The sequence below is a fragment of the Podarcis muralis genome, chromosome 16, assembly GCF_964188315.1.
Source record: "Podarcis muralis chromosome 16, rPodMur119.hap1.1, whole genome shotgun sequence".
In the NCBI taxonomy this organism is placed as follows: domain Eukaryota; kingdom Metazoa; phylum Chordata; class Lepidosauria; order Squamata; family Lacertidae; genus Podarcis; species Podarcis muralis.
In genome coordinates this window covers 19,669,135-19,694,653 of record NC_135670.1, presented here as the reverse complement: position 1 = coordinate 19,694,653, position 25,519 = coordinate 19,669,135, and the positions used below count along the sequence as shown (strand labels likewise).

The following is a 25,519-nucleotide window of genomic DNA, read 5'->3' as shown; positions in this document are numbered from 1 at the left end:
AGGAGGGTGAATTGTCTTGCCTTTCATGGACGTGTATAACTTCTGTTCATTCATTTCAGCAACTCTGCTCTGAGTTAGACCTAGTTGTTGTTGTTTTTAAAAAATACACCTACTTTTTATTGACACATCAAAAGATATACAAAAGTTCATGCCTAATACAAACTATATTTTTTATAATACACCAGAATAAAAGAAATACTTTTAAAACCTAATCTAAAAAAGGAACAGGAGCAAAAAGAAAAGAGAGAGAGAGAAAGAAAAAGGAAGGAAGGAAGGAAGGAAGGAAAGGAAGGAAGGAAGAAAATGGAAAAAGATAGAAAGACTTTTGGTTCTTTGTCAGCTACATATAGTATTCACTCATTAACATTCAATTATTCTGTTTTCTATAAGCCAATATTTTTTCAATCTTTAAATCCAGATATTCCGAATTAATTTTCTTGTTCACACAAAATAAGTCCGTAAGAAGTTTCCAATCCTTAAGAAATGTCAATAGTGGTTTTTCTCTAATTAAACATGTTAAGTTTGCCATCTCAGCCAAGTCCAACAATTAAGACCTAGTTGTGATGCATGACTGGACGGATTGATTGACATCCCTTATTGCAGAACCCGAATCAGTCTGCATGTGAGGGGCAAAGAGCTGTATCGCAGAACAGTGGGATAATCAGCCTTGTGTAACCAACGCGCTTAAGTCTAATTAGTGCCGGAAGGGGTTAATACCATAGAGTAAGATGTCCTGCCAGGCTTAGCTTTGTCACTTCCTCCCTTACCTTGGGAGGAAATAGGCAATCCCCCCCCCCCCGCACCAACGAGAACATACAACAGTTCATTTGCAGCTTTGCCTGCAAACATGATACAGTGGTGCCCCGGGTTACGAACTTAATTTGTTCTGGAGGTCCGTTCTTAACCCAAAACCGTTCTTAACCTGAGGTGTGCTTTCGCTAATGGGGCCTCCCGCTGCCGCCGTGCCGCCGGTGCGCGATTTCCGTTCTTATCCTGGGGCAAAGTTCGCAACCTGAAGCAACTACTGCTGGGTTAGCGGAGTTTGTAACCTGAAGCATTTGTAACCCGAAGCGTTTGTAACCCGAGGTACCACTGCACAAGTACATAATATACAGGGCAAGGTTCTCACACTCCTTTCCAGACTGCGGACTTACCTTGCTGAGAACCTGAAGGCGCTTCTTCTCTTTCTCACTGGTCGCCAGCAAAGCAAATTGCTGCAACAGGATTGGCGTGGGAGGGGTGGTGATGTCCAGGTAATATTTGAAGGCCTGGAAGATGGTACAGGGAGGGACACGGTTCTCGTCTGTCCAGTTGCTGATGACACCTGCCAAGACAGAAGCCTGCATTGCAGCGGAGGCTGGTCTATCGGGGCAAGTGGGGCAGTGCCCCACCAGCCTCAGCCCACCCTCAGACAGCTCTACCTGCTGGGCAGCCCTGCCTGTTGGCTACCAAACTGTGCCTTTTGTCCATTTTGGATGGGTCGAATATGGATTTAAGATGAAAACCACTTACCACTTTTCTGCTGGGAACACAGGAAGCTGCCTTGTACTGAGCCACAGTCTTGGTTCATCTAGTTCAGTATTGCCTACACTGACTGGCAGCATCTCTCCAGAATTTCAGGCAGGATTTCCTCCCAGGCCTCCCCAGAGATACTGTTGGGGATTGCACGCAAGGCAGGTACTCTGCCTCCTCATTTCGCCATGTCACAGTTCTGGGAGGAGTCCTCAGGTTTCTCTCGACATATTCGGCTCAATAAGGTAATGTTTATTCTCACTTTGCTCCTAAATTAAGGGTATCTTGGGCTGCAGCTAAAGCGGTGCCTTTTATCAATTTCTGAGGGGCTGAATATGCAAACCACGTTCCATTTTCCTATCAGTAGCTGCTCCCTTCCGCATTTCACAAGGCTGAAAGGAGTCCTGAGCTTTGCTGTAAATACTTGGCTCGATAAAGTAATGTTTATTCTCATTTCTGGGAAATGGACCCATAAATTAAGAGCATCTCAGGGCTCAGCGAAAGCTATGAATTTTGCCTCCATTTGGTGGCCATTTGTTACATGTTTGACAGGCCAATTGTGGGGATGGCAACCTCCGATGAAATATGGCTTTATTTGGTATTCATAACATTTGTTTTGTATTCTCTCTGTATCAGGTCAGTTTTTGTTGTAACATCTAACGCATTGTGTAGTCTCTTGAGAATGTAATTTATTACCCTGGCTTTTTTGGGTACCGCTTCCCCCAACTCTTTTATTTTATTTCATATTTCTTACTGGATTGTTGTTTTAACTTCATTATGAAGTCTTGAAATTTTTATTTTTTTTAAAAAAACAACTTTAGGAAGAAAAATGAAGGGAGAAAAAGGGTTGCCTCCAACTAGGTGAAACGTTGAGTAGACCCAATGAGATTAATGAACCTCCATTAGTCATCTCCATTAATTTCTGCAGGGCCTGCTCCAAATTTGATTAATGTTGGCTGCAATCCTAAGTCTTCTACTGCAGGCACCCAAGCAAGCAAAATACAGATGCTGAAGCAACAAGGAATGGCTCCTACATAAGGAAGTCAACTCTGACCAACCAGGAGAACTGAAAAAACAACAACAGCGCCTTTGCTCCTTACCTAAAGCCGTGTTCCTCTCTTCCAAGAGCTCCACCTTCACCAGCTGGTTGGTAGGGGGCGCATCTTCCAGCCGTTCGATCAAGGCGTTGACCAGGTCTTCGTGGTTACCTGGGAAGACGCCCAGGTGGTCTCCGGGTTCATAATGCAGCTCCTGGTGTCCGTTGGTGTGAAGCCGGAGGAAGATTGTGGAGCGGCTAAAGCAAGTGAGTAAGGAAGGCTTTGGGTGTGCCGCTCTTTGCAGATAAAATTCCCCACCTCTACAGATATTAGGCAGACCTTGCCCGTAGCACATTTAGATAGTGGTTCTCGGTTCGTTTCTGGGCTCACGTTGGTGTCTAAAAGCCCTAAAGGACCCAGGCCCTAAATATCAGAAATGCGTCCCCCTTCTCCAAAGACCCTCTCAAGCATCAAGACTGGCAGAGGGGGCCCTCCCGGTGGTTCCACCACCCTCAAAAGCCTGGGGGCTGGTGGACGAGAATATATGTATTTTCAGGACCCACCCTATTTTTTGTGACTCTATTTTATGCCTTTATAGTTTGGCGAGTGCCTGGGTGCCCAAACAAAACATGGTTATGGAAGGGTATTGGGTTCACATGCTAACACCGAGCCATCATTAAAGCAAATCAAGGTTTGGAAGCAGACAGCAAACCATGGTTTCAGATCATGGTTTGCTGTCAGAGAACAAACCATGGTTAAGCCACCGGCCACACATAACATTAAGCGATGGTTTAAGGAACCATGGTTTGGTGCTCTGTGCGGACTAGTTCATAACTGAATGCATTCTGATGGATTCTGGGCCTAATCAAGCTGTGTCCCTATCAAACTTGCCATTTTTGGCAGCGGTGAGCCTGCAGCTCCTACCTGGATTTGGGGCTTTGTAGATTCTGACGTGCCAGGAGCCGGGCTGCGAAGACTCGCTTTTTGTGGATGCTGTACAAGCCTGCGAATGAAAGAGAGTCAGTTAGTCTTGTTTGCGGGGACTAGTTGCAAGTGTCACGACTGTGGTTCAAGGACATATTCTGGCTGGTGGGGGGCAGCACCGCACAGTATCAAAGAAGGTGCATACGGCCTGGAATGTGAAACCTGTCAGGACATATTGAACCCCTGGGGCTAGAGCAGGCATAGGCAAACTTGGCCCTCCAGATGTTTTGGGACTACAACTCCCATCATCGCTAGCTAACAGGTCAGAGATGATGGGAATTGTAGTCTCAAAACATCTGGAGGGCCGAGTTTGCCCATGCCTGGGCCCACCCCTATTGTAAATACATCCAACATTATAAAAAGTACAAAAACACCACAAAACATTATTACAACACCACTGTAGCAGTCGGCAGGGAAATGGCAGTGCAGTGGTGCTCAGCACACTTCCCAATGCTGAGCATCGCTGCCAGTTGGAGAGAGGGGAAGAGGTGAGGCAGCAAAGAGCTCGGGGTGGTGTGGGGGCGGCAGCGGAGCGAATGCGACACCGTGCTTGCACCGCACCAAACTCCCCGCCACCTCTCCTTCCCGCTAACCTGCAGGGATGCTCAGATTTGGGAAGCCAGGTGAGCAACTGCCTCTCCGCTCATGCAACCGCTACCGGGCAGCCAAGCCTGGCCAAGTCCTGCCTCTGAAAACGTCCCACCAGGCACCGGGGAAGTAAGCGGCAAGCCACAGTACCTTGTGTCAGTTCGGGTGCTTCGGCGACATAGGTCAGGCGGAACTTGCTCCTCTTCCAGCTCCGGTCGTTGCTGATGAGGGAGTTGTTGGCTTTCTCGATGTTGACGTCGTCGCCCACGCAGAACACATCACACGCTGCCTGCAGGACAAACCAGGTTCTCAAGGCAAAGCAAGGCAGGCTGGCTGGGTGGGTGGAAGAAAGGTGTTGAGCTAGGGCTCCTCCCCTCGTCTCAGGACTCTGCTTTGGGGAAAGGGCTAAGCAGAGCTGTGAAGATGTCCTGATGGTTGGCGAGGCAGGGCAAGCTCCCTCATGGGTCTCTCCTGCCCTAGTTGTGATTCCCGAAGGGGGTTGGCAGGGCAGACCTTCGAGTCTCAAATTTCAGCCGCGCCCTGTGTGATGCCAAAATTCAGCGCTCTCTGCCTCTCACACTCTATTCTAAATAATAGTTGCGGTGCCTCCTGCAGATCTGTGTCCAGGTCCCACTCCCCTAAATCTGCCTCTGGGGCAGGAGAGAGAGCAGACAGAGCTGTTTCCTCTGAGAGGGTCTCTGCCGTCCATTCCCAAACGCCTGCCTGTCAGAGTCCACCAGCTCCTTCTCCCTCCTACCTCTCGCGCCTGTGGCTGCCTAAGAATTCCAGTTCCTGATGGAGTCGAGGGGCTTCTGACACCCTTCAGACAACCCATTTATTGATCATCCACAGATCACACCTGGTCTTTTACTGAGCCCTTGTTCCAATTTTCCCCGTCACTTTCCTAACTGCAAATTAGTTTCTCTTCTCCTTTTTTTGAGGTGGATTTGTTGCACTAGGGTGGTACAGCTCTCTAAACCACTTTTTACTTGTGCAGATTGAAATCTCCAGGCTATGAGTTCAAAACCCTCCCACAAATTTCTGATGGCTTGGAGGTGATGGCCCAACATCTCCCCTTTGAGGAACCCATTGTCCCTGAGCAGCTGCTTACAACAGGGCTGGCCTCGTGGCCCTGAGATACCCTCTCCCCAACGTCTCCCCATCTTCTAATCCTATCTCCTGGCAGGAGGCTGAAGAGAAGGTGGCTACCTTGAAGACCTTCTTGGCCCACGTCCTGAAGGATTCCTCTTGCCCGCACAGCTCATCCCCCTCGCCCATCCTCAGGATGCGTTCTCCACCCAGCTCCTCCAGGAGCGTGTCCACGGCGCGAGCAAAGGCGCAGAAGTGGGGATAGGCCCGTGACCCCAGTCCAAAGACAGAGAATCTGTAGGACAGCAGGAGAGGTGAATCAGTCAACATTCCTCATTTCTCGTTTTTTCAATTTTTTTTAAGACCTCATGAAAACAAATCGGCATTTCAGTGTTCATTTCTCCTAATGTACCCATACTCATACAGGACATGGGTGGCGCTGTGAGTTAAACCACAGAGCCTAGGACTTGCCGATCAGAAGGTTGGCGGTTCGAATCCCCGCGACGGGGTGAGCTCCCGTTGTTTGGTCCCTGCTCCTGCCAACCTAGCAGTTCGAAAGCATGTCAAAGTGCAAGTAGATAAATAGGTACCGCTCCAGTGGGAAGGTAAAAGGCGTTTCCCTGCACTGCTCTGGTTCACCAGAGTCATGCTGGCCACATGACCTGGAAGCTGTACGCCGGCTCCCTCGGTTAATAAAGCGAGATGAGCGCCGCAACCTCAGAGTTGGCCACGACTGGACCTAATGGTCAGGGGTCCCTTTACCTTTACTTACCCATACTCATATGCCATTCTCTCTTATATTTACCCATTTATTTCAAAGCGATTGTCTCATAATAACAGAATGCACTTTGTATGCTATTTCCCACTAACATATGCCGTTTTCTGCATGCTTTACCGTATTGTATGCATTTTTGCACATGGGGCTAGACTCAATAGCTGCATTGCAAAATCCAGAGAATTGCAAATTTTGGAGGACGGCTGAGTTTTCAGTTTGCACATTCTTTTGGAAAGTGCAGATTGGGTTGGTTCACCTCCAGCTGAGAACTTAATCGAAATTTCCCCATCCCTATCTGTACGCAAGGAAGCAGACATCGAGGTGGTGGCTGCACGGCCAAGCAGAGCCAGCAGGGGTCACTCTCAGCCCGACAGAAGGCCATAGACAGAGAGTGAGATTTGTCTCTTGGGGCACGATTATACTATGTTTTCCAGCTCCTGGACTGCTGGATTGCAGCTTTGCAATGTGAGCTCTGAACTCCCCACTGTTCACCCGCCCTGCTCACCTGACGTTGGCCAGCGGACCGGTGCTCTCAAAGTTGTCCCTGGCTTCAGGCCCGTCAGCCGAAGATTTCCGAGCATCTGAATACGAGGAGACGCTGTTGAAGCGCACTTTGTAGCTCCTGCAAAACAGGATGGTAACTCAGTGCCAGAGAATCTGTTTTGCGTGTAGGGCTGGGAATACCCCCTACCTAAAAGCCTGAAGAACTTCTGCTTGTAGGCAATACTGAGCTAGATGCATTAATGGCCTGGACTTGGTATAAGACAACTCCCTATGCTTGTTTTATATTAGGGAAGAGCCCTATAGCTCAGTGGCAGAGTGTCTGCTTTTCATGCAGCAGGTCTCAGGTTCAAATCCTTACAACATCCCTGTAAGGCAGGCTCCACTGATAGTGCCACTAGACCTCATAAAAAAGTAGTCAGGAGATCTAGTTATAGATCATTTGCATCAGGACGGATCTATTTTGGTTCTCAAGGTGCAAAGAACTAGCCCACTATGCTGGTCAAAGGAAGAGGCTCACTCCGTGGATGCCTGACACCTAGTGGCTGCTCAGGGTAACTGCTTCCTAATTGCTGGTTGAGAAATCATTGGTGGATGAGCGCCCTAGGAATTTTGTATTCCAAGCTTCTTGGCGATTTGCAGCAAGGGGTTTAGACTCCTAGTTCTTCAACAGCAGCAGCAACCAAATGACCTCCCCCCCCCCACCTGAACAAGGCTGCTACAATCAAAGAAAGTCAAGGAGAAGACTTGATAGGGCAGGCTGGTCCATTAGGGCACACTGCCTTGTCAACCTCAGCCTGTCACCAGCCAGCTAGCTGGAGCCCACCTGCCTGCCATCTTCCCTTTTAGTCTTATTGTTGCCCTTGCAGAACTCAACAGGGAGGAGGCTCTGGCTCCATCGGCTATTGGCTCTGGCGCCACCTGCTGTTGGGCTCCCTGGCTCCCACCCTACCAGTCCACTGGGACTTGTGTGTGTACAAAAGAACTGTAAGCTCAAATCAGTTCTGGCACTGAAAGCGGATCCCTAGGCTCAGAATGTGCTCGGAAGTAGCCTGGCCTTCAGTTCCTGTCTTTCTTTTGCACCTGGCTCTGGTTGATGCATCTTGGGGTTCCCGTAAAAAAAACAAAAAAACCCCAACGCAATTCATAATTCCTGGATCAGGGTTAGCACACCCACCTTCTCTCTTCGAGGTTGGAGTTGGGATTCCTCATTTCCATCAGAGCACAGCCAAATTTCTGGGAAATGAGGGGAAATGTAAACATGTGGGAGAACAGGCACATTGAACAGAATTAAGTTAAAACATTTGTTGTTGTTGTTTAGTCGTTTAGTCGTGTCCAACTCTTCATGACCCCCTGGACCAGAGCATGTCAGGCACTCCTGCCTTCCACTGCCTCCCGCAATTTGGTCAGACATGCTGGTAGCTTCAAGAACACTGTCCAACCATCTCGTCCTCTGTCGTCCCCTTCTCCTTGTGCCCTCAGTCTTTCCCAACATTTGGGTCTTTTCCAGGGAGTCTTCTCTTCTCATGAGGTGGCCAAAGTATTGGAGCCTCAGCTTCAGGATCTGTCCTTCCAGTGAGCACTCAGGGCTGATTTCCTTAAGAATGGATAGGTTTGATCTTCTTGCAGTCCATGGGACTGAGTGTTCACTGGAAGGACAGATCCTGAAGCTGAGGCTCCAATGGATGGGAAAAAAATCCAACACAAATCTGGACTTGGGGATCAGAATTAGGAAGCTTCTTATGTTGCTCAACAAGGGCATACCCCCCCCCCCCGAATGAACTGCACCACAACTTGCACTTCAACTCCCCAAAAGCCCTCAGTGCAACAGGGGGAAATGGTCAAATGCCTTGGAGGAGGTCTGTCGCATTGTGGGTGGTGCTTAGGACTGACCGAGCTAGGGATCATGTCTCAGCATTGCCTTCAAACCTTCCACCAACATTTCCATTACATTAATACAGGGCAGTTAAAGCTAAGAAAATGTGGGCTGGGTTTGCCCTCTTTTTTTGTAGTGGGTGCAGGGAGAAGGATTTCATGGTGTCTAAGTGCAAAAGCTGACCAATACTGGAACCGTTACTTTCCCTACAGGCTAGTGGAGCCGCCCAGCTACAGGCGAGACTGTTTTGTAATACTGTGGCTCCACCACGTCAAGTCTTCCAGAAGTACCATAACAAGTTGCCAAGAACAAAGCCAACATTTTAGGATGTGATCTGAAGGCACATGAGACCACTATCTTCCTGAAGCCAACGAGATCTGGAGGGGACCTGCATTTCATTCTTATCTTCAATCACAATTTCGGGCCTTTCTGCTGTGGGTAAAGATCTGCAGACTCAGTCAACCTAACCCAACGAAATGAACAAGGAAAATCTCCCTCCTACCTCCCCGTTCTCTGGTGGGTCTCCGTTGCCAAAGGTACTTGTGACCACCAGCACGAGAGTTTCATGTTCCAAGTGGACAGTGTCGTACTCGTCCATCGACATCACCTGGAGAAAAAGGGCACAGAGAGGCTCGTGGGAAGGATCCTGACGGCCGTCCAGGATGGAATGACCTGTAGTGGCCTTCCAGATGTTGCCAACTCCTGCCAGGCCCAGCCAGCATGGCCAACAGTAAGGGATGGTGGGAACTGGAATCAAACAATGTCTAGGAGTCCCAAAGGCTTAATTACTGTAACACGCTGTATGTGGACCCACCCTTGAACCTAGTGCAGATTTTTTTGGGTTTTGTTCTTTACCACCCAGTGTTAATTTTATCAAACAAACACACAAATAAACATATAAATGCAGTACATGTTTGTATTTTGACTTTTCCCGGCTTCACGACAGGCTAGCTTTTAAAATGCGTGCTTATCCATTTATTTCTTTGCCTTACGGACAAAACAAAAATGAACGGCTTTATGTACAGGTGAGGGAGGTAATGGTGACTAGCTAGTTAGTGCCTTCTGCAAATCTGCAGAACCATTCAGCACGCCACCCCCCAAACCACCTGCCAAAGCTTGATCTTAAAGAGGAAAAGCTTTCTTAAACACAGGCTGGGCCCAACGGTTTGACAAAAGTTACATGTGTTTGTCCTCAAAGAAAACCAGTTCAGCTCCTTGCTGGAGAGTTGGAGAAGTTGAGCTAAACTCTGGAATGACAGCCAGGATCCTACCTTGGCATCAAAGGCATGCTTGAAGATCTCACACAGGGTTTTTGCATAGACCTGGGATTTTCCAGTTTCCGTGGCATACAGGATAGTGGCCTTGACTCTCTTTGCCATTGCCTGCCCCATTAGTTTGGCAGAGAACTTCACAGCCCTAGAAGGGCGGGGGGAAAGAAGGAAGATTTATTGACCTGGGGAGCTGATCTGATCTTTCCTCCCGGTTACTCTCAACATGTTTATTTTTATCTATTTTTTTTGCATATGCAGGGTAGAGTTTGCATTCAATACATTAAAAGGTAGGTGTGCACCCATGTGTTCAATGATAGCAAGAAAACCACAAGCACTGAATGAAACCTTCCATGTAAAGGTGAATTGACTTCAGATGCTCCTTAGGTCTACACCTATGATTTATTTAAGAAGTGCACACCTAAGAATGTAACATTTGAAAGAGACGTGGGTAAAACATACATCTTGCAGGTATGATTGGATCAACTGATTGCACTTATCTCCCATCTCCACCCCCCCCCAGGAGCTCAAGGGGGCATTCATGGTTCTCCCCCTCCTCACCGAATCCTCACAACAACCCTGTGAGGTGGGTTAGGGCTGAGCGGCAGTGACTGGCCCTAGATCATTCAGGGGATTTGAACCCTGGTCTCCCAGCTCCTAGTCGGAAACTCTAACCACTACACCACACTGGCTCTCTGAGTGAGCCGGGGTGGGTATAGCATCTGGCCAAGTCTTTTTTTAAAATCATTTTTATTGATTTTCCAGTAAAAATCATCCAATTAATATATCCAATCATAATACTTCAATTAAAAATAAAAAAAACTAAAATAAAAAAAGATCAAATTATAGTCCAAATCGTATTTATTAATTTCTCAGAGCTCCCCATGTTCTGGATCTCTGAAGAATATCTCCAACGTCTGGCCAAGTCTTCATCATTGTCACTGGACTCAAATTCCCACCAGCCCCAGGCAATATGGCCTATGCCAAGGGATGATGGGAACTGTAGTCCAATGCCCTCTGGAGGCCCACAGGTTCCTGATACAGACAGAAGGTCCCTAACCAATTGGATAGCTCTGTTGATTAGAGTCTGTTGCTGACAATGCCAAGGTTGTGGGTTTGAACCAAATGTATGGGACAGCTGCGTATTCCTGCATTGCATGGGGTTAGATTAGATGATCATCAGGGTCTTTTCCAACTATGATTCTATGAACACACAAACTTTGCACAGGTGAAAAATGATATTTTTAAGTAGGGACGGCACAAGTCATTGAAAAGATGCTCTCTTAACAGCAAGCGCCTCTGATCAGTTACTTTTAATGAGGTGTATGCTTTGCCTGAATCTTACTGGGCTAGTTTACTGGGGTGTCTGTGTTAGGAGCCCTGGCTAATGACCCATCGAGTCCAGCATCCTGTTTTCACAGTGGCCAACCAGATAACTGTGGGAAGCCCACAAACAGGTCCTGAGTACAACAGCCTTCTTCCCTTCCTAGGTTTCTGGTAGATTGTATTCAGAAGGTCGACGATTTGAATCCCCGCGATGGAGTGAGCTCCCGTTGCTCTGTCCCAGCTCCTGCCAACCTAGCAGTTTGAAAGCATGCCAGTGCATGTAGATAAATAGGTACCACTGTGGCGGGAAGGTAAACAGTATTTCCGTGCACTCTGGTTTCCGTCACGGTGTTCTCTTGTGCCAGAAGCGGTTTAGCCATGCTGGCCACATGACCTGGAAAGCTGTCTGTGGACAAATGCCGGCTCCATCGGCCTGAAAGCGAGATGAGCGCCGCAACCCCATAGTCGCCTTTGACTGGACTTGACTGTCCAGGGGTCCTTGACCTTGACCTATTTTGAAGTATATTGCCTCCGATGGTGGAGGCAGAACATAGCCATTGTCCAATCCTCTTTTCAAGCAATTGTTTTGCCCCCACTGCAAACCTCAGAATTTTCCTCAAGTGCGCTAATACTTTTTTTCTTCTCTCCCTTGAAAATAGGAGCATGTCTGTGTGTGTGCAGCTTATATCAACACCAGTTCTCACCCTCTTTCTTTGGGGGGGGGGTGTGCTTACAAAAACGATTTGCATAAATTGAAGGCAGGGAAGAAGCACAAAAGGTCACTGAGAATAAAAGAAAATGCTGGCAGCCTTCTAAAAGGAAGCAGACTCAGCTTACCCTGTGCACAGCTTAAAATCAAAAGAATACAGAAGGGTAGAAAGGTATTTCCACCCAAACGATAATCGCCATGGCGCCCCGTAAAGCTCTCAGAATGATTGAGAAATGCCTCACAAGCCCCAGAGAGACATCGGTAAATGCAACTTAACTGGGTCAACGGGTGGCTCTGATAATCTTCAATAAACGAGAAAGGTTTGATTTAGTTTTATTTTTCAGGCCGGACTTGCATTTTTGCAAGACTTTTGGGGTGGATTGAATACAAATGGTCTGATTACCACGCAAGGCTGGCTCAAGAGATTTTGCCATCCCAGGTGAATTAATTTTGTAGTGACCTCACATTTTTTAATATACTGTATATATCAGAAATTATTTGCAAACATCTTGCATTGTGCTCCCTCGTCAGAGATTTTTCCAGCCACAGTCCTTTTTGTGTGTGTGTTTCCTACAACAAAGGGAAGGCACATTTCTAAGAGATGGAAGTGAATTTTGCACATTTGCTTGAACAGACAGAGAGGAAAAAGGGATCGTGATTAGGAATGTGCATATGGGAGCTGCAACCGAACGCTGCAGCGCATTCTCTCCTTGTAACAGGAATGCACTTCCTCAGGGTTCTAGCCAGTCACCCCTGCCCTTCTCCAGGATACTCCATTCCACCTTTGGTTTTCCATTTTTCTTTCCCAACCAGAGCTCGACTTTTGGGGGCCAGATTCAACTAACCTAGTGTGTTAGGGGAAACAACACAAGGACTCCTGCTAGCCCTGTGGGGATTGCTCCCTCTCCACCCCACACACGTCCACGTGCCTCCCCAAAATCTGCTCTATAGGATTGGAAGAAACTCCCCACCACCACCCAGAACAGAGTGCAGTGGTAGTGTTTGATTTACATCCTATGCCCTTTTAAAATGTGTTTTTTGGGGGGCGGGGGTTATTGGGTCGTCGTTTTTATTTTTATTATGTAATTTGAGGTTTTATATCTTGATTTTATTCTGTGAACCGCCCTGAGACACCCCCCCCCCCCGGGGATATAGGGTGGTATATAGGGACGCAGGTGGCGCTGTGGGTTAAACCACAGAGCCTAGGGTTTGCCGATCAGAAGGTTGGCGGTTCGAATCCCCGCGACGGGGTGAGCTCCCGTTGCTCAGTCCCTGCTCAAAAGCACGTCAAAGTGCAAGTAGATAAATAGGTACCACTCCGGCGGGAAGGTAAACGGCGTTTCCGTGCGCTGCTCTGGTTTCACCAGAAGCGGCTTAGTCATGCTGGCCACATGACCCAGAAGCTGTACGCCGGCTCCCTCGGCCAATGGAGCGAGATGAGCGCCACAACCCCAGAGTCGGCCACGAATGGACCTAATGGTCAGGGGTCCCTTTACCTTTATAGATTCAATAAATAAAATAATAAGAAGATGGTGGGCTGAACCTTTCCGGAATCATAGAATCGTAGGGGTTGGAAGGGACCACGAGGGTCACCAAGTCCAACCCCATGCAATGCAAGAATCTTTTGCCCGACATAGGACTCGAACCCAGGACCCTGAGATTAAGAGTTGCATGCTCTACCAAACAGAGCTATCCTGGGACAGCTATCCTACAGCTCCCAGGATTCTTTGGGAACAGCCACAATGGTTTAAAGTGGTATAATAGTGCTTTAAACGTACATGGTGTGGATGTAGCCATAGTGCAGCACCCCACAAGCTGAATGATCCCAGCTAGTTCTGGCAGACCCAGCAACGTAGTTCACTTACTTGGCTAACTTTTTAAACCCAATGGCTCTCTTCTTGGTGGGAGTGCCGTTGATGCCTTTCCAGATATGGGTGTTCCATGGATCAGGCTGGGAAGAAAAGAAAAGAACCCTGGATGAAAGGGAAGAAAATAAACACTCAAACTGAAGGGGGGGGATTTGTCACACCCACAGCCAGAGCTGGTTCAAGTATATTTGTGTGGTCAGCACCAGAGACTTCACTGTCCCAAGGTGAGCAATGGTGTTGTAAGGACACAATTTGGATCAGGATCTCACTGCTGTTCTCCCTGTTAATATACTGAGCCAGACCAACCAGTCCATTGGGCTCAGCATTGTCTACACTGACTGGCAGCAGCTCTCCAGGGTTTCAACTAGAAGATATTTGTCCCCAGACCTACTTGGAGGTGCCGGGATTTGAAACCTGAGACCATCTGCATGCAAAGTAGGTGCTCTGACACTAAGCTATGACACATCTCTTTAAAATAATGCTAAGATTTCAGTCCTCAAGGTTTTGAAGCAAGGGGCAGTGGAAGCTGCTTTATATGGAGTCAGACCATTATTCCATCTAGTTCAATACTGCCTACACTGACTGGCAGTGTCTGTTTGGGGTTTCAGGGAGGAGATTTTCCCCCCTTGCCAGGCCTAACTGGAGATACCAGGGATCGAACCTGGGACCTTCTGCTCTTCCACTTAGCTGCAGCCCTCCCCTTCCTTGCTAGACAGCGCCCTAGCTATTCTGCATCTCCCGACCTCTGACTTGCTGGACACCTGTGAGGGCTGGAGTCAGACACAGGTCAGCACCAAACTAATCAACCACCAATGGCAATGAAGTGAACTATTCAAGGACACCAAAATACAGCTCAGGCCTAGTGGTCTTGACAATCCTTCCCAGTAGGTCTTGCCCTGATGACCCAGCTACGAGGAGTGAAGGTCCTCACCTTCCCACCCCTCTCTAAGGTTCCTCTTCTCCAGGGTTTCCCCATGCAGTCTCAAACTGCACCTGCACACAGTTAATTTCTCCTCTGCCCTTTTCATTTCTCTGTGCATTCTCAGAGACCAGGAGGGAAGGGGATCTGGTCACAGCAGCAGGAGGAGACTCCCTGGATTCTTCAGTCACCTCTTGATCCCCCTCCTCCCCAACCTTTGCTTCATCCTCAGAGTCTGAACTGCTCTCTGGCACAGACTCTTCCTGCTCACCAAACCCTGTTGTCTCTCCAGCTTCTGACACCTCCTCCTCCCCCTGGCTGTCAGGGACCGTGCTGAAGAGGGCTGCACTGAGGAGGAATGGTGGGAGCCACCCCCTCCTGATCCTGAATCTTCCCAGGAGCAGGAGGACAGTATAGATTTGGAACAGTGGCTTGCCGAGGGGCACAGTTCAGAAGGCAAAAGCTGGGAAATACTGGATGGGGAACAGCTAGCAGAAGAAACACTAGGAGAGAGAGAGTTAACAGATTCACAGTCTCTGGACAGCATTCACCCCCCCATCCCCAAAGACACAGAGAGTTCAGAAAGTGTCAGAACAGAAAGAGCAGAGGGTACAAGATCAGATTACAAGACGTAGGAGTGACGTGGGCGACTAGGGACGGACAGGGGAGGGAACTTAATTGGGAACACCACCATTTCTAGGAGGTGTGTTCTTTGTTCTTTTGCTGTGATTATTAAAATTTCTAACTGGTAAGAAGACTCCTTTCCCTTTGTTCTGCTTATCTACTGCCATAGGGGGAGGAAACCGATTCCCTGAAGCCTGACACTGGCCACTCATCGCCATCCCACCACCAATCCCCTGGCTCTGAGCCGTCTTCCCCTGGGGATTCCCTTGGGGCGTCCCCAGCCAGTGCCTCCCACCACATCCTCTGCATCCAGCAAGTTGATGGCAACACCTCCTAGTGGGCGAGAGATACTGAACCACATGGCTAGGCATGGTGGGCGCAAGGCAGGAAGTGGATTGTGTACCTGGTACTCAAAGGAGGGCGTCAGCCTGTAGTTAAGCATCTCTTGGTGGAAGACGGGGGTGATGCTCCCGGACATGGGTGGGACGATCCACACCCAGTCAGCTGGGCAACCTCCCCGACAGCGGTATTCATTTTCCATGTGCTTGATGAAGGACTCCGTGGCCGAGTGGTGGTCCACAATGGTCACCTTGTCGCTCTGTAGGAGTGGGAGGACCAGGTCAACAGGTTCTTAAGCAAAACAGGTTCTTACGTCACAGAGGACAAGGCTATCAGGGGGTGGGGCACATGGAGAAAGGGCTCAAGGGAAGACCCCAGGGTTGGCTAATTGGCCATCATTTGGGGAGATGTGTTTCTCAGTACCTGGAAGCTGTACAAAACAGCAATGTTTATCTCCACCAGCGCTTGGTCCTTCCAGAGTGATGAGGTCTTCCGCATGTCCAGGTTCATCTTTTTGGCAACTTCCTACAGTGGAACAACAGCGAAAAGTGTTTCCTCCCCCAAAATATCCAGAGTTGTGGATTCCTGCATGGGGTGGGGAAACTTTCTCGGCTCAAGGGCCACATTCCCTTCTGCCCAACTTTCTGGGGGCCACGGGCCAGTGGTGGGAGGGGTTAGAGGCTCAAGTGAGCAGAGCACACACATACCCTCTCCACTGGCTGTTTCACAGGTGATGCTAAACCATGGTTTTATTAAAAATTGTCACAATTGCAACACTGTCAAATGCTCCGAACCCTCGTGAGAGGCTCTCTCCTACCTCCAGGATGTTGTAGCGGGAGTTGTCGCAGTAATCGCGGACTCCGATCTCGGTGCCCATGTACCAGCCGCTGAAGGGGCAGGCTGAGAACTCCAAACCACCGATTTCAAGTAGCATGTTGGAAACTGCGGGCAGCCCATACCACTGCAGTCCCAGGTCTTTGAACCAGGCAAACCTGCAAACAGGGAAGGGCAGGGCAAGACGAGACACTCTGAATCGGAAACACAAAGTTACAGCCTGAGGGAGCCAGCGCTTGTCCACAGACAGCTTTCTGGGTCATGTGGCCAGCATGACTAAACCTCTTCTGGCACAACAGAAACAACATGACGGAAACCAGAGTGCACAGAAACGCTGTTTACCTTCCCGCCACAGTGATACCTATTGATCTACTTGCATTTTTGGGTGTGCTTTCGAACTGCTAGGTTGGCAGGAGCTAGGACAGAACAATGGGAGCTCACCCTGTCGCGGGGATTTGAACCGACAACCTTCTGATCGGCAAGCCCAAGAGGCTCGTTGGTTTAGACCACAGCACCACCCGTGTCCCTTTCCATGTGCACACAGCAAGATCAACGAGGATCCAACCAGATCCCCTATCTGAGGTGCCGCCCACAGCCATAGCCAACTCCGAAAAGGCTACCCAAACATCCTTGGTGGTGAAACAACAAAGACAGGCGTTTCAACTTACTTGGGGTGCCTGATGGGTACTTCCAGAACCAGCTCAGGTGGGATCTCAAAGAGCTCAGGGTCGTTGCCATTGGCCTGGAGCAGGAGCGGCAGAACATCAAAGCGGCCCTTGGGTGGCTTCCACCCTTGCTGTATGCAGATCTGCGTCCAAAGAAAAGAGGACCGATTGGTTGTGATCCATGTTGCAGGACACCAGCAGCCAGGCACAGCTCTTGCATGAGGCAGAGAGCTGCAATTCCTAGAACTCCTTGTGAACAATTATGGCTTCCCTCAAAGGATTCTGGGAGCTGAAGTTCTCTAAGGATGCTGAGAGTTTTAAGGAGGCCCCTTCCTCCCCTCATAGTACTACAATTCCCAGAGTTCCCTGTGAATAGTCATGGCTTCCTTCAAAGGATTCTGGGAGATGCTGTGAGTTCTTAGGAGGACCCTATTCCCCTCAAAGAACTATGATTCCCAGAGTTCCCTGGGAAGAGGGATTGCTTGTTAAGCAGCTTTGTGAGTGGAATAGGGGCCTCCTAAGAACTCTCAACATGTTTCAAGTGGTGTTTAATAGTTGATAAGTAAGCTCTTAACTTATTTTAAATTGCATTGTTCTAATATGCTGATGTTTGCTGTCTTAGGCTCCTTCAAGAGGAAGGGCAGAATTGAAATGTAATTTAGGAACAATACTGGGTTGTATCCAACTAAGGCCACATTCATACCAGACCCGTTATGATAATGTTTGTTTGTTTGTTTTCAGCTACAACCCATATTTGGTTGACCAATAAAATCTGGCGATGATAATGGCAATAAATAAGATGATCACAGTTCTACAATGGCTAGGAGACTGGAGGAGTGTAGATCCCTCTTCCTCGTGCACCGACCTCAGTCAGCTCCACGTTGGCTGGGTCTCCCAGGAAGGTGCCGTCCAGCTGTTTGTAGCCAGCGTAGCGGATGAGTTGGGAGTTCCAGACTCGGAAGTCATGTCTCCCATCCGTCCTCTGGGGGAATATGGTGATGGCCGACCTACAAAAGGCATCAAAAAGGGGAAAGGGGGCTGGGTGTTAGTGGTCCCCAAGAGTAGAGTTCAAGGTGTTGGGGAGATAGGTCAAAAGTCAACAGCTGGGTTGCCAGGCTCAGACTGGCGAAGGAGCAGTGGCGTCTGGTGCCCATTGGAACTGGTAGGGTAGAAGGCTGGGAGGCACTGTGATACCGCTTCAAACAGTCATGGCTTCCCACAGAGACTTCTGGGAAAGGTAGGGTTTTTTTTTGTTTTTTTAAGGGGACAGTGGTACCTTGGTTCTCATACTTAATCCGTTCCGGAAGCCCGTTCCAAAACCAAAACGTTCCAAAACCAAGGTGCGCTTTCCCATAGAAAGTAACGCAAGATGGATTAATCCATTCCAGACTTTTAAAAACTACCCCTAAAACAGTAATCTAACATGAATTTTACTATCTAACGAGACAAATAATCCATAAAATGAAAGCAATAAACAACATACTGCAGTCACACAATCAATCAATCAATCAGTAGCTGAACTGGGTTGCACACAGTAAAAAAAACAACAAAAAAAGCTGCAAAAACAAAAACGCAAAATAAATAGCAAAAACAGACAGACCTCAGTGTAACACTCAAATCGGAAGTGTGGCACTCAAAATGGAAGCGTGGGACTCAAAACAGAGCACGTTCGGCTTCCAAAAAAAGTTCGCAAACCGGAACACTTACTTCCGGGTTTGCAGTGTTTGGGTTCCAAGTTGTTTGAGTGCCAAGGCGTTTGAGAACCAAGGTACCACTGTACTGAGAGTTGTTAAGAGACCCCTTATTCCCTCCACAGAGTTACAGTTCCCAACGTTTCCTGTGAGGAGATATTCCTTGTTACACTACTCTCTGAGGGGAGGGAAGAGGGATCTCCTAACAACTCCCAGCCCGCTTAACAAATTACAGTTCCCAGTGGTGCCTGCGGGAAGCCATGTCTGCCTAAAGTGGCATCGCAGTGCTTTGGATGCCTGATGCAACTTGGGGCCTGGTTGGCTGTTTGCAACCTTTTGCCTAATTTCATGAGGTGGTCTTGGGGAGCCTGGAAGGAAAGAAGGAAAGCGTGAGGAGAACAGAACAGTGAGGGGTTGAGCGGGGTCAGAAAGGAAGGGGTGGGACACTTGATGGAGGAGGTGGGGCGAAAGCCCCTCTGCAAACAATCAATGTCCTGTGGGGGGAGGGAGAGGACAACGGAGTACACTGAAAAGGGGTCTGCCTGCCTGGACCCCTGAACATTCCACACTGATATTTATCCAGACAGACAACAAGGGCCAAATCTTCACACTGCTGGCTCTCGGCCCCCATCAGATTATCCCAGAGGGAATGTGGCCCTCAACAGACAATAAAGCTTTCATATCCCTGGCTTACTTGGATGGTTTTGGATTTATTTATCTGAGAGAGAGAGAGATAAAGAGAGGGGGTGAAGGAAAAGAAACATGGGGAGAGGGTAGGGTGCTATTAGGTTTCTAAGGGGTTGCTCAAGAGCAAGCAGGCAAGTACCTCCCTGCTCGGCTGTGAAGCCTTGCTTTTGATGCAAAACAAACTTTTATCTGTCTGGAGCGCCACTCTCCCGTGGCTGACTCATTCACTGACAGAATCCGTGAGTGGGTGGGGCTTAAACTTTCCCCAGCAAAGTAATTTCTTGACGCCCAGTCTGCGCCTCCCCTCTCTGTGCGAAACCTTCCTGTGCAAGTAGGGCGTGGGTAACAGTGGACCTCTCCCCTCCCCGCTTTGCCCAGACGAGGTGTTCTGGCAACCTCGCCTCCTCCGAACCCTGCAGCTCCTCTCCACTGGAGGCGTGGTTACTCTCCCCACCCCCACCCCCCGCCGAGGAGTAGCTGCTTTCCACGATCTTTGGGGGCTCTCTGTAATCCATCCGGCTTTTCCTCTCTCCCTCCTGAACCAATGGCAGTTCCCTGACAGGTGCACCCATTCCCTTTTGCCTCCAGCCCAGCCCACCACTGGCTCTGAGGTCACCCCCAGCCTCCTATCCCTGAGGGAATGCCACAACCCTTGGCAGAGATGAAGGGAAGATTTTCCTACTGAGAGGCTTACAAACACCACACACCTGAGGTTCCCTTTGTTAGTGGCATACTTTATGTGGTTGCAAATGTAGTTGAACATCCCATGGGCCGTGGTGCAGTCCCGGGCGTCAAAGACCTGAAAGGATTCAAAGGGAACGGAGTTCAGCGGACAGGAACAAAGATGAGCGGGTTACAGAAATCCTGATTTTTTTGGGGGGGGAAGTATCACTGCTACATTTCTACCCCATCCTTCCCCCTGAGGACCTGCTGCTGCTGGTATATGACACTTCTCCTCCACATTTCATCCTCACAACTACCCTGTGAGGTAGGCTGATAGGCTGAGAGACAGTGGCTAGCTCAAAGTTGCCCAGGGAGCTCTTCATGGCTGAGTGGGGATTTGAACCCTGGTCTCCCAGACCCTAGTCCATACCTCCTTCAGCCGTCGAGGCAGGATGGCTAGCAGCCATTATTTAATTCATCATTAAATGAATGAACGATGATGACCATGTCATTTAAAGTCTACTCAATATTGATCCAGAGTAGATTCCAATGTAAAGTTAGGAAGAGAGAAACTTAAACACGTTGCAGGATTCCCCAAAAATAGACCAGAGGCAATTAATATTTCATCCAGCAGAGCTTTACTGCTACTGAAGGCAAATGAGCATAATGGTCACAAATCCAATACATTCAGGATTGCCACTGTCCATAAGAAATCCAGTTGCAGCAGACTTAACTTAAACTTATAATACTCATAATAAGTCTAAAACTTAACACTAAGTGTGGTGGGATGATGAGCTGCTTGTGCGTAAAATGCAAGTCCCTCAGAGTTTGATCAGGTTTTCAAACCTCTGCCTGTGACGGAGCCCCTCCGGCATGGCTGCGTCAATCGCTAGTAGAATCCGAAAGTGGTTGCTTTCGGAAACGTTTCCAACATAAAAGCTCTTTCACGGAAACACGTCTTCTGGACTCTCTGCGTGACAGTTTCCGGCGAGGCGTGGGTGTCCCTATAGGAGGTCCTGAGACCTCTCCACTGTTTTCGCTGGAAACGTCTCTGAGCCACCCCTCCGACTCACTTTCCCTGGAAGTTCCTGCTCGCCCCCTACTGGTTCCCTCTTCAGCTGCTCCGTCTCTTTCAACCTGAGGGAGCCTTTGCACCTCCTGTCCTTCCGATGGCAGTTCCCTGACATCCACCTCCCCTCCAGGGCCCCCTTCACCCCCTCCCGTCTCCTCCCCTCCGGGCTGGGAGGAAGTAAAACCCCTGAAAGAACCTTCCTCATCGTCCGAAGTTTCGAACACTTCCCTCCACCTGCTACTGTCCCTCGTCTCTCGATACTCCTCGTCTTCGGAGTCTATTCCCTCTTCCAACTCCGACTCCGTGAATCCTTCCATTTCCTGTTCCTCGTCGGTGGTGCCGAAGTACTCCCTCCTAAACCTTTCTACCGGCTGTGGTTTCCTAGGGAATCTTTGGTGGAACGTTTCTGTTAAAACCTCGTCATTGACCTCCCCTGCAGTCACCCAGGTGTTTTCTGACTCCGGTTCCCCTTCCCACGCCACCAAATACTCTACCTGATTTCCCTTCCACCTGGAATCGAGGATTTCCGCTACATGGTTGCTGCGTTCCCTCTCTTCCAAGGCTGGTCCCCTGACGTGCTCCCCTTCACGTCCCCCCCTGTATGGTGACAGTAACGACCTGTGGAACACTGGGTGCAATTTCATGTGGTTGGGTAACCGGAGTTTGAAAGCCACCGGGTTGACCTGCTGAATGACCTCAAAGGGTCCCAATCTTCTGGGCCTCAATTTCTTACAACCCCCTTTGAACGGCAACCCTTGGGTTGACAGCCACACTTGATCCCCCACCCTTATGGTTTCACCTTCCCTTCTGTTCTTGTCTGCCTGCTTCTTATATTGTGCCTTGGCCCTTTCTAAGTTGAGCTGGAGCTGATGATGGATCGCTTCCATCTCTTCTACAAAATGTTCAGCCGCTGGAACGCTCCATCTCTCCCCTCCCTCCCCTGGAAATGCCCTGGGGTGACACCCGTAATTAGCCAAAAAGGGGCTCATCCCTGTGGACACATTCTCCGCATTATTGTAGGCAAATTCTGCCAGCGCCAACTTTTCGACCCAATCGTTCTCTCTGTCATTGACATAACACCTCAGATATTGTTGAAGAATGCCATTTGCTCTTTCCGCCTGCCCGTTGGTTTCAGGGTGCCGGGCCGTTGAAAAATTGACTTCCACGTGCAGCAAGCTCATGAGCTTCCTCCAGAACCTGGAAGTAAATTGTTTGCCGCGGTCCGAGATCACCCTCAAGGGAGCCCCGTGCAACCTAAAGATGTGTTCTACAAACAACTTCGCTGTTTCTTCCGCTGTGACTGCATGTGAGCATGCTACAAAGTGGCACATCTTTGTTAACAGGTCTACTACTACCATGATGGCTGTTTTCCCCTTGGACTTCGGCAGATCCGTCATAAAATCTATTGATACCGCTTCCCAAGGCCGTTCTGGTGTGGGTAATGGTTCTAATAACCCTGCCGGCGCCCGTCTTTCCCCTTTGGCTCGCTGACATTGGTCACACCCTCTTACATACTCCCTTACATCTTCCCTCACCTTGGGCCACCAGAATTCCCTGGTAACCAACCACATGGTCTTGTGTTGCCCAAAATGTCCCGCCGTGGGGCTATCGTGCAACTGCTTGAGTACTCTCCCCCTCAATTCACCTTCGGGTATATACAGTGCCCCTTTGTAATACAATGCCCCATTTCTTTCCTCAAAACCTTCGGGGCTCTCGCCCTCCCCCCTGAGTCCTCTGAGCTTATCCTGGGCATATTCATCATTTTCCGTTTCCTCTACCAGTTCTCGTTGCCCCACCAGCGCCGCCCCACACACCCAGCGGTCCTCAGGGATGACATGTCTCTCTTCAATCGCCCCCTCCCCCTCCCAATACTCTGGTTTGCGTGAGAGAGCGTCCGCCCTGACGTTTTCTGGACCTGGCACATAACAAATTTCAAAGTTGAATTTAGAGAATTCCTGTGCCCATCTCACTTGTCGTTGGTTGAGCACTCGAGCTGTTCTCCAATACTCTAAATTCTTGTGGTCGGTGCACACTTGCACCTTGTGTTGCGCCCCAATTAATAAATGTCTCCACCTCCGGAACGCTTCGTGAATGGCAAGTAGTTCCCTGTCATACACCGTGTAGTTCCTCTCGGATTTATTCAGCTTCCGCGAGAAGAAGGCACACGGTCTCCACTCTGACATACTCCTCCCCGGTTGAAGAAGTACCGCCCCTACCGCCCGGTCGGACGCATCGGTTTCCACTCTCATGGGTTTTCGTAAATCCACATGCAGAAGTTGTTCTTCCGAGGCGAAAGCCCTTTTCAGTTCTTCAAATGCTCGCTCCGCCTCCGCCGTCCAAACAAATTTCTTCTTGCTGCTGAGGCAGTCGGTGATGGGCGCCGTCAAGTGGGCAAAGTTCTTGATGAACTTCCGATAAAAGTTCCCAAACCCCAAGAATCTTTGCACATCCTTCTTGGTCTTCGGTGTCTTCCATTCCAGTACCGCTTGGACCTTGCCTGGATCCATGGCCAATCCCTTGTCTGACAAGCGGTACCCCAGGAATTCCACCTCCTTGGTATGAAACTGGCACTTCTCCAGTTTCACCCACAGCTGGTTGGCTTGCAGCCTGCCCAACACTTCTCGAACGTCCCTCACATGCTGCTCCTCATCCTCCGAATACACCAACACGTCGTCTAAAAAGGCCACACAGTTCTTGTAGAGCAAAGGCCCCAGAACGTGGTTAATAAACGCTTGAAAGCACGCGGAGCCTCCTTGTAGACCGAAGGGCATAACGAGGTATTCAAAGGCTCCCAAAGGGGTGAACATGGTGGTCTTCCATTCATCTCCCTTCCTTATGCGTATCAGATTGTACGCCCCCCGCAGGTCCAGCTTTGTAAAAATCTTTCCCTTCCTTACCCTGGTCAAAATGTCATCAATTCGGGGCATAGGGAAAGCCAGGGGTTCCGACACTGCATTCAAGGCCCTGAAGTCACACACAAGTCTCGGCTTATCTGTGTTTTTTTTGTCCACAAAAAACACTGGGCTGCCCCCCACCGCTCGGGACTCTCTGATGAAACCTCGCTTCAGGTTTTTGTCAATGAACTCCCTCAGCTCCTGCATCTCCCTGTCGGACATGGCGTACAGCTTGCCCACTGGGAGTTGGGCCCCAGGGAGTAGGTTGATTTGACAGTCAAAGGGTCTATGCGGCGGCAGTTTGTCTGCTTCCCTTTCGCTGAATACGTTGCTCAGATCTGCGTATTGCGGGGGCACCTTCCCTCTGCCCATTACTTCCATCCCGGCTAGGGTGACTCTGTCTCCGCCCTGAACCTTCCCCTGCTTGCAGTGTTCTAGGCAATGCGCTGACCCAAAGGAGACCACCCTCTGATGCCAGCCCACTAGCGGATCGTGTAGCGCCAGCCAGCTCATCCCCAAGATGATGGGAGCTCCTCCCAAGGTGGCCACATTAAACGCTATCCGTTCGGTGTGCCTTGCCACCCTCATTATCATCGGGACAGTCTGTTGGCTAACTTCTCCTCCCAACAGCTCTCTGCCATCAATCGTGGTCACCTGCAAGGGATTACTTAAAGGGATGGTCTGTATCTGGTGCTCAGCTGCAAACTCCTTACTCATAAAATTACAGGAGCTGCCTGAATCCAAAAGCGCCTTGACCTGTAGGGGGTGTCCATTTGGCAGCTCTAGTAACACTTCTATCACTAAAGCAGGTCTGGGTGGTTCTGGCGTGGGCACTTTCACTGCTCTTTGGCCTGGCTGCTGTGCCCCGACGGTGGCAGCCAGGCGTTGGCTTTTACTTGCTCCTTGTTTTCCTCCTCCCTTTCCCCCACAGCTCCTGCCATCCCTTGCCATTCCTTTCTTTGTGGGCAGACTCTGGCAAAGTGCCCTGGCTGTTGGCAGAGATAACATTTCTTGGCGCTCTTTCCCTCCTTCTTCCGCCCTTCACTGGGATTTGAAACTGCGCGCGCCCGCGCTGTTCCAACTTCCATCGGCTCTGCCGGCGGGAAAGGTGGCTCTGGAATGTCCGGAATGCGCAGTTCCCTCCAACGTTCTCCTTTCCCTTCCCGCCTTTCCAAAGCTCTCGCTTCCTGGCGCGCTCCTATGGCCAGCGCGGATTTGGTCAGCTGGTCCATAGACTCCGCCCTTGGCCCCCGGGAAAGTTCATCTTTAACGGCCGAAGAAAGCCCCTCTTCAAAAAGCATTTGGATGGGTTCCGCTGATAGGTCCCACCCCAATTTATGAATCAGCATAGTAAACTCAGTCCAGTACTCACGGACAGATCGGCTCCCCTGTTTGCAAGCCATTAACTGCCTTCGTACCACCCCCTGCTCAATGTCACTGGAAAACATCAGGTCCATGGCACGAAAAAACTTCCTCGTGTCCTTTAGTATCTCATTATTCACTGCCATCAGGGGTCGAACCCAATCCTTCGCCCCCCCTTCGAGATGGCCAATTACAAAAGCCACTCGCGATTCCTCGTCGGGGAAGTCATCATACTG

General features: G+C 49.5%; 1 protein-coding gene across 1 annotated transcript in view; it reads right to left on the bottom strand.

The window, feature by feature from the left end:
• Positions 1-25,519, bottom strand: part of NOS1 (nitric oxide synthase 1) — a 134,931-nt gene that overhangs the window by 18,696 nt on the left and 90,716 nt on the right. Inside the window, exons 14-22 of the mRNA XM_077920498.1 lie at positions 9,634-9,778; positions 8,865-8,969; positions 7,664-7,722; positions 6,491-6,607; positions 5,331-5,505; positions 4,272-4,410; positions 3,474-3,552; positions 2,613-2,806; positions 1,155-1,324 (exon numbers count right to left, since the gene is read on the bottom strand). Of these exons, the coding sequence (XP_077776624.1) occupies positions 1,155-1,324; positions 2,613-2,806; positions 3,474-3,552; positions 4,272-4,410; positions 5,331-5,505; positions 6,491-6,607; positions 7,664-7,722; positions 8,865-8,969; positions 9,634-9,778 (1,183 nt within the window). The remainder of the gene's footprint in view (positions 1-1,154; positions 1,325-2,612; positions 2,807-3,473; positions 3,553-4,271; positions 4,411-5,330; positions 5,506-6,490; positions 6,608-7,663; positions 7,723-8,864; positions 8,970-9,633; positions 9,779-25,519) is intronic.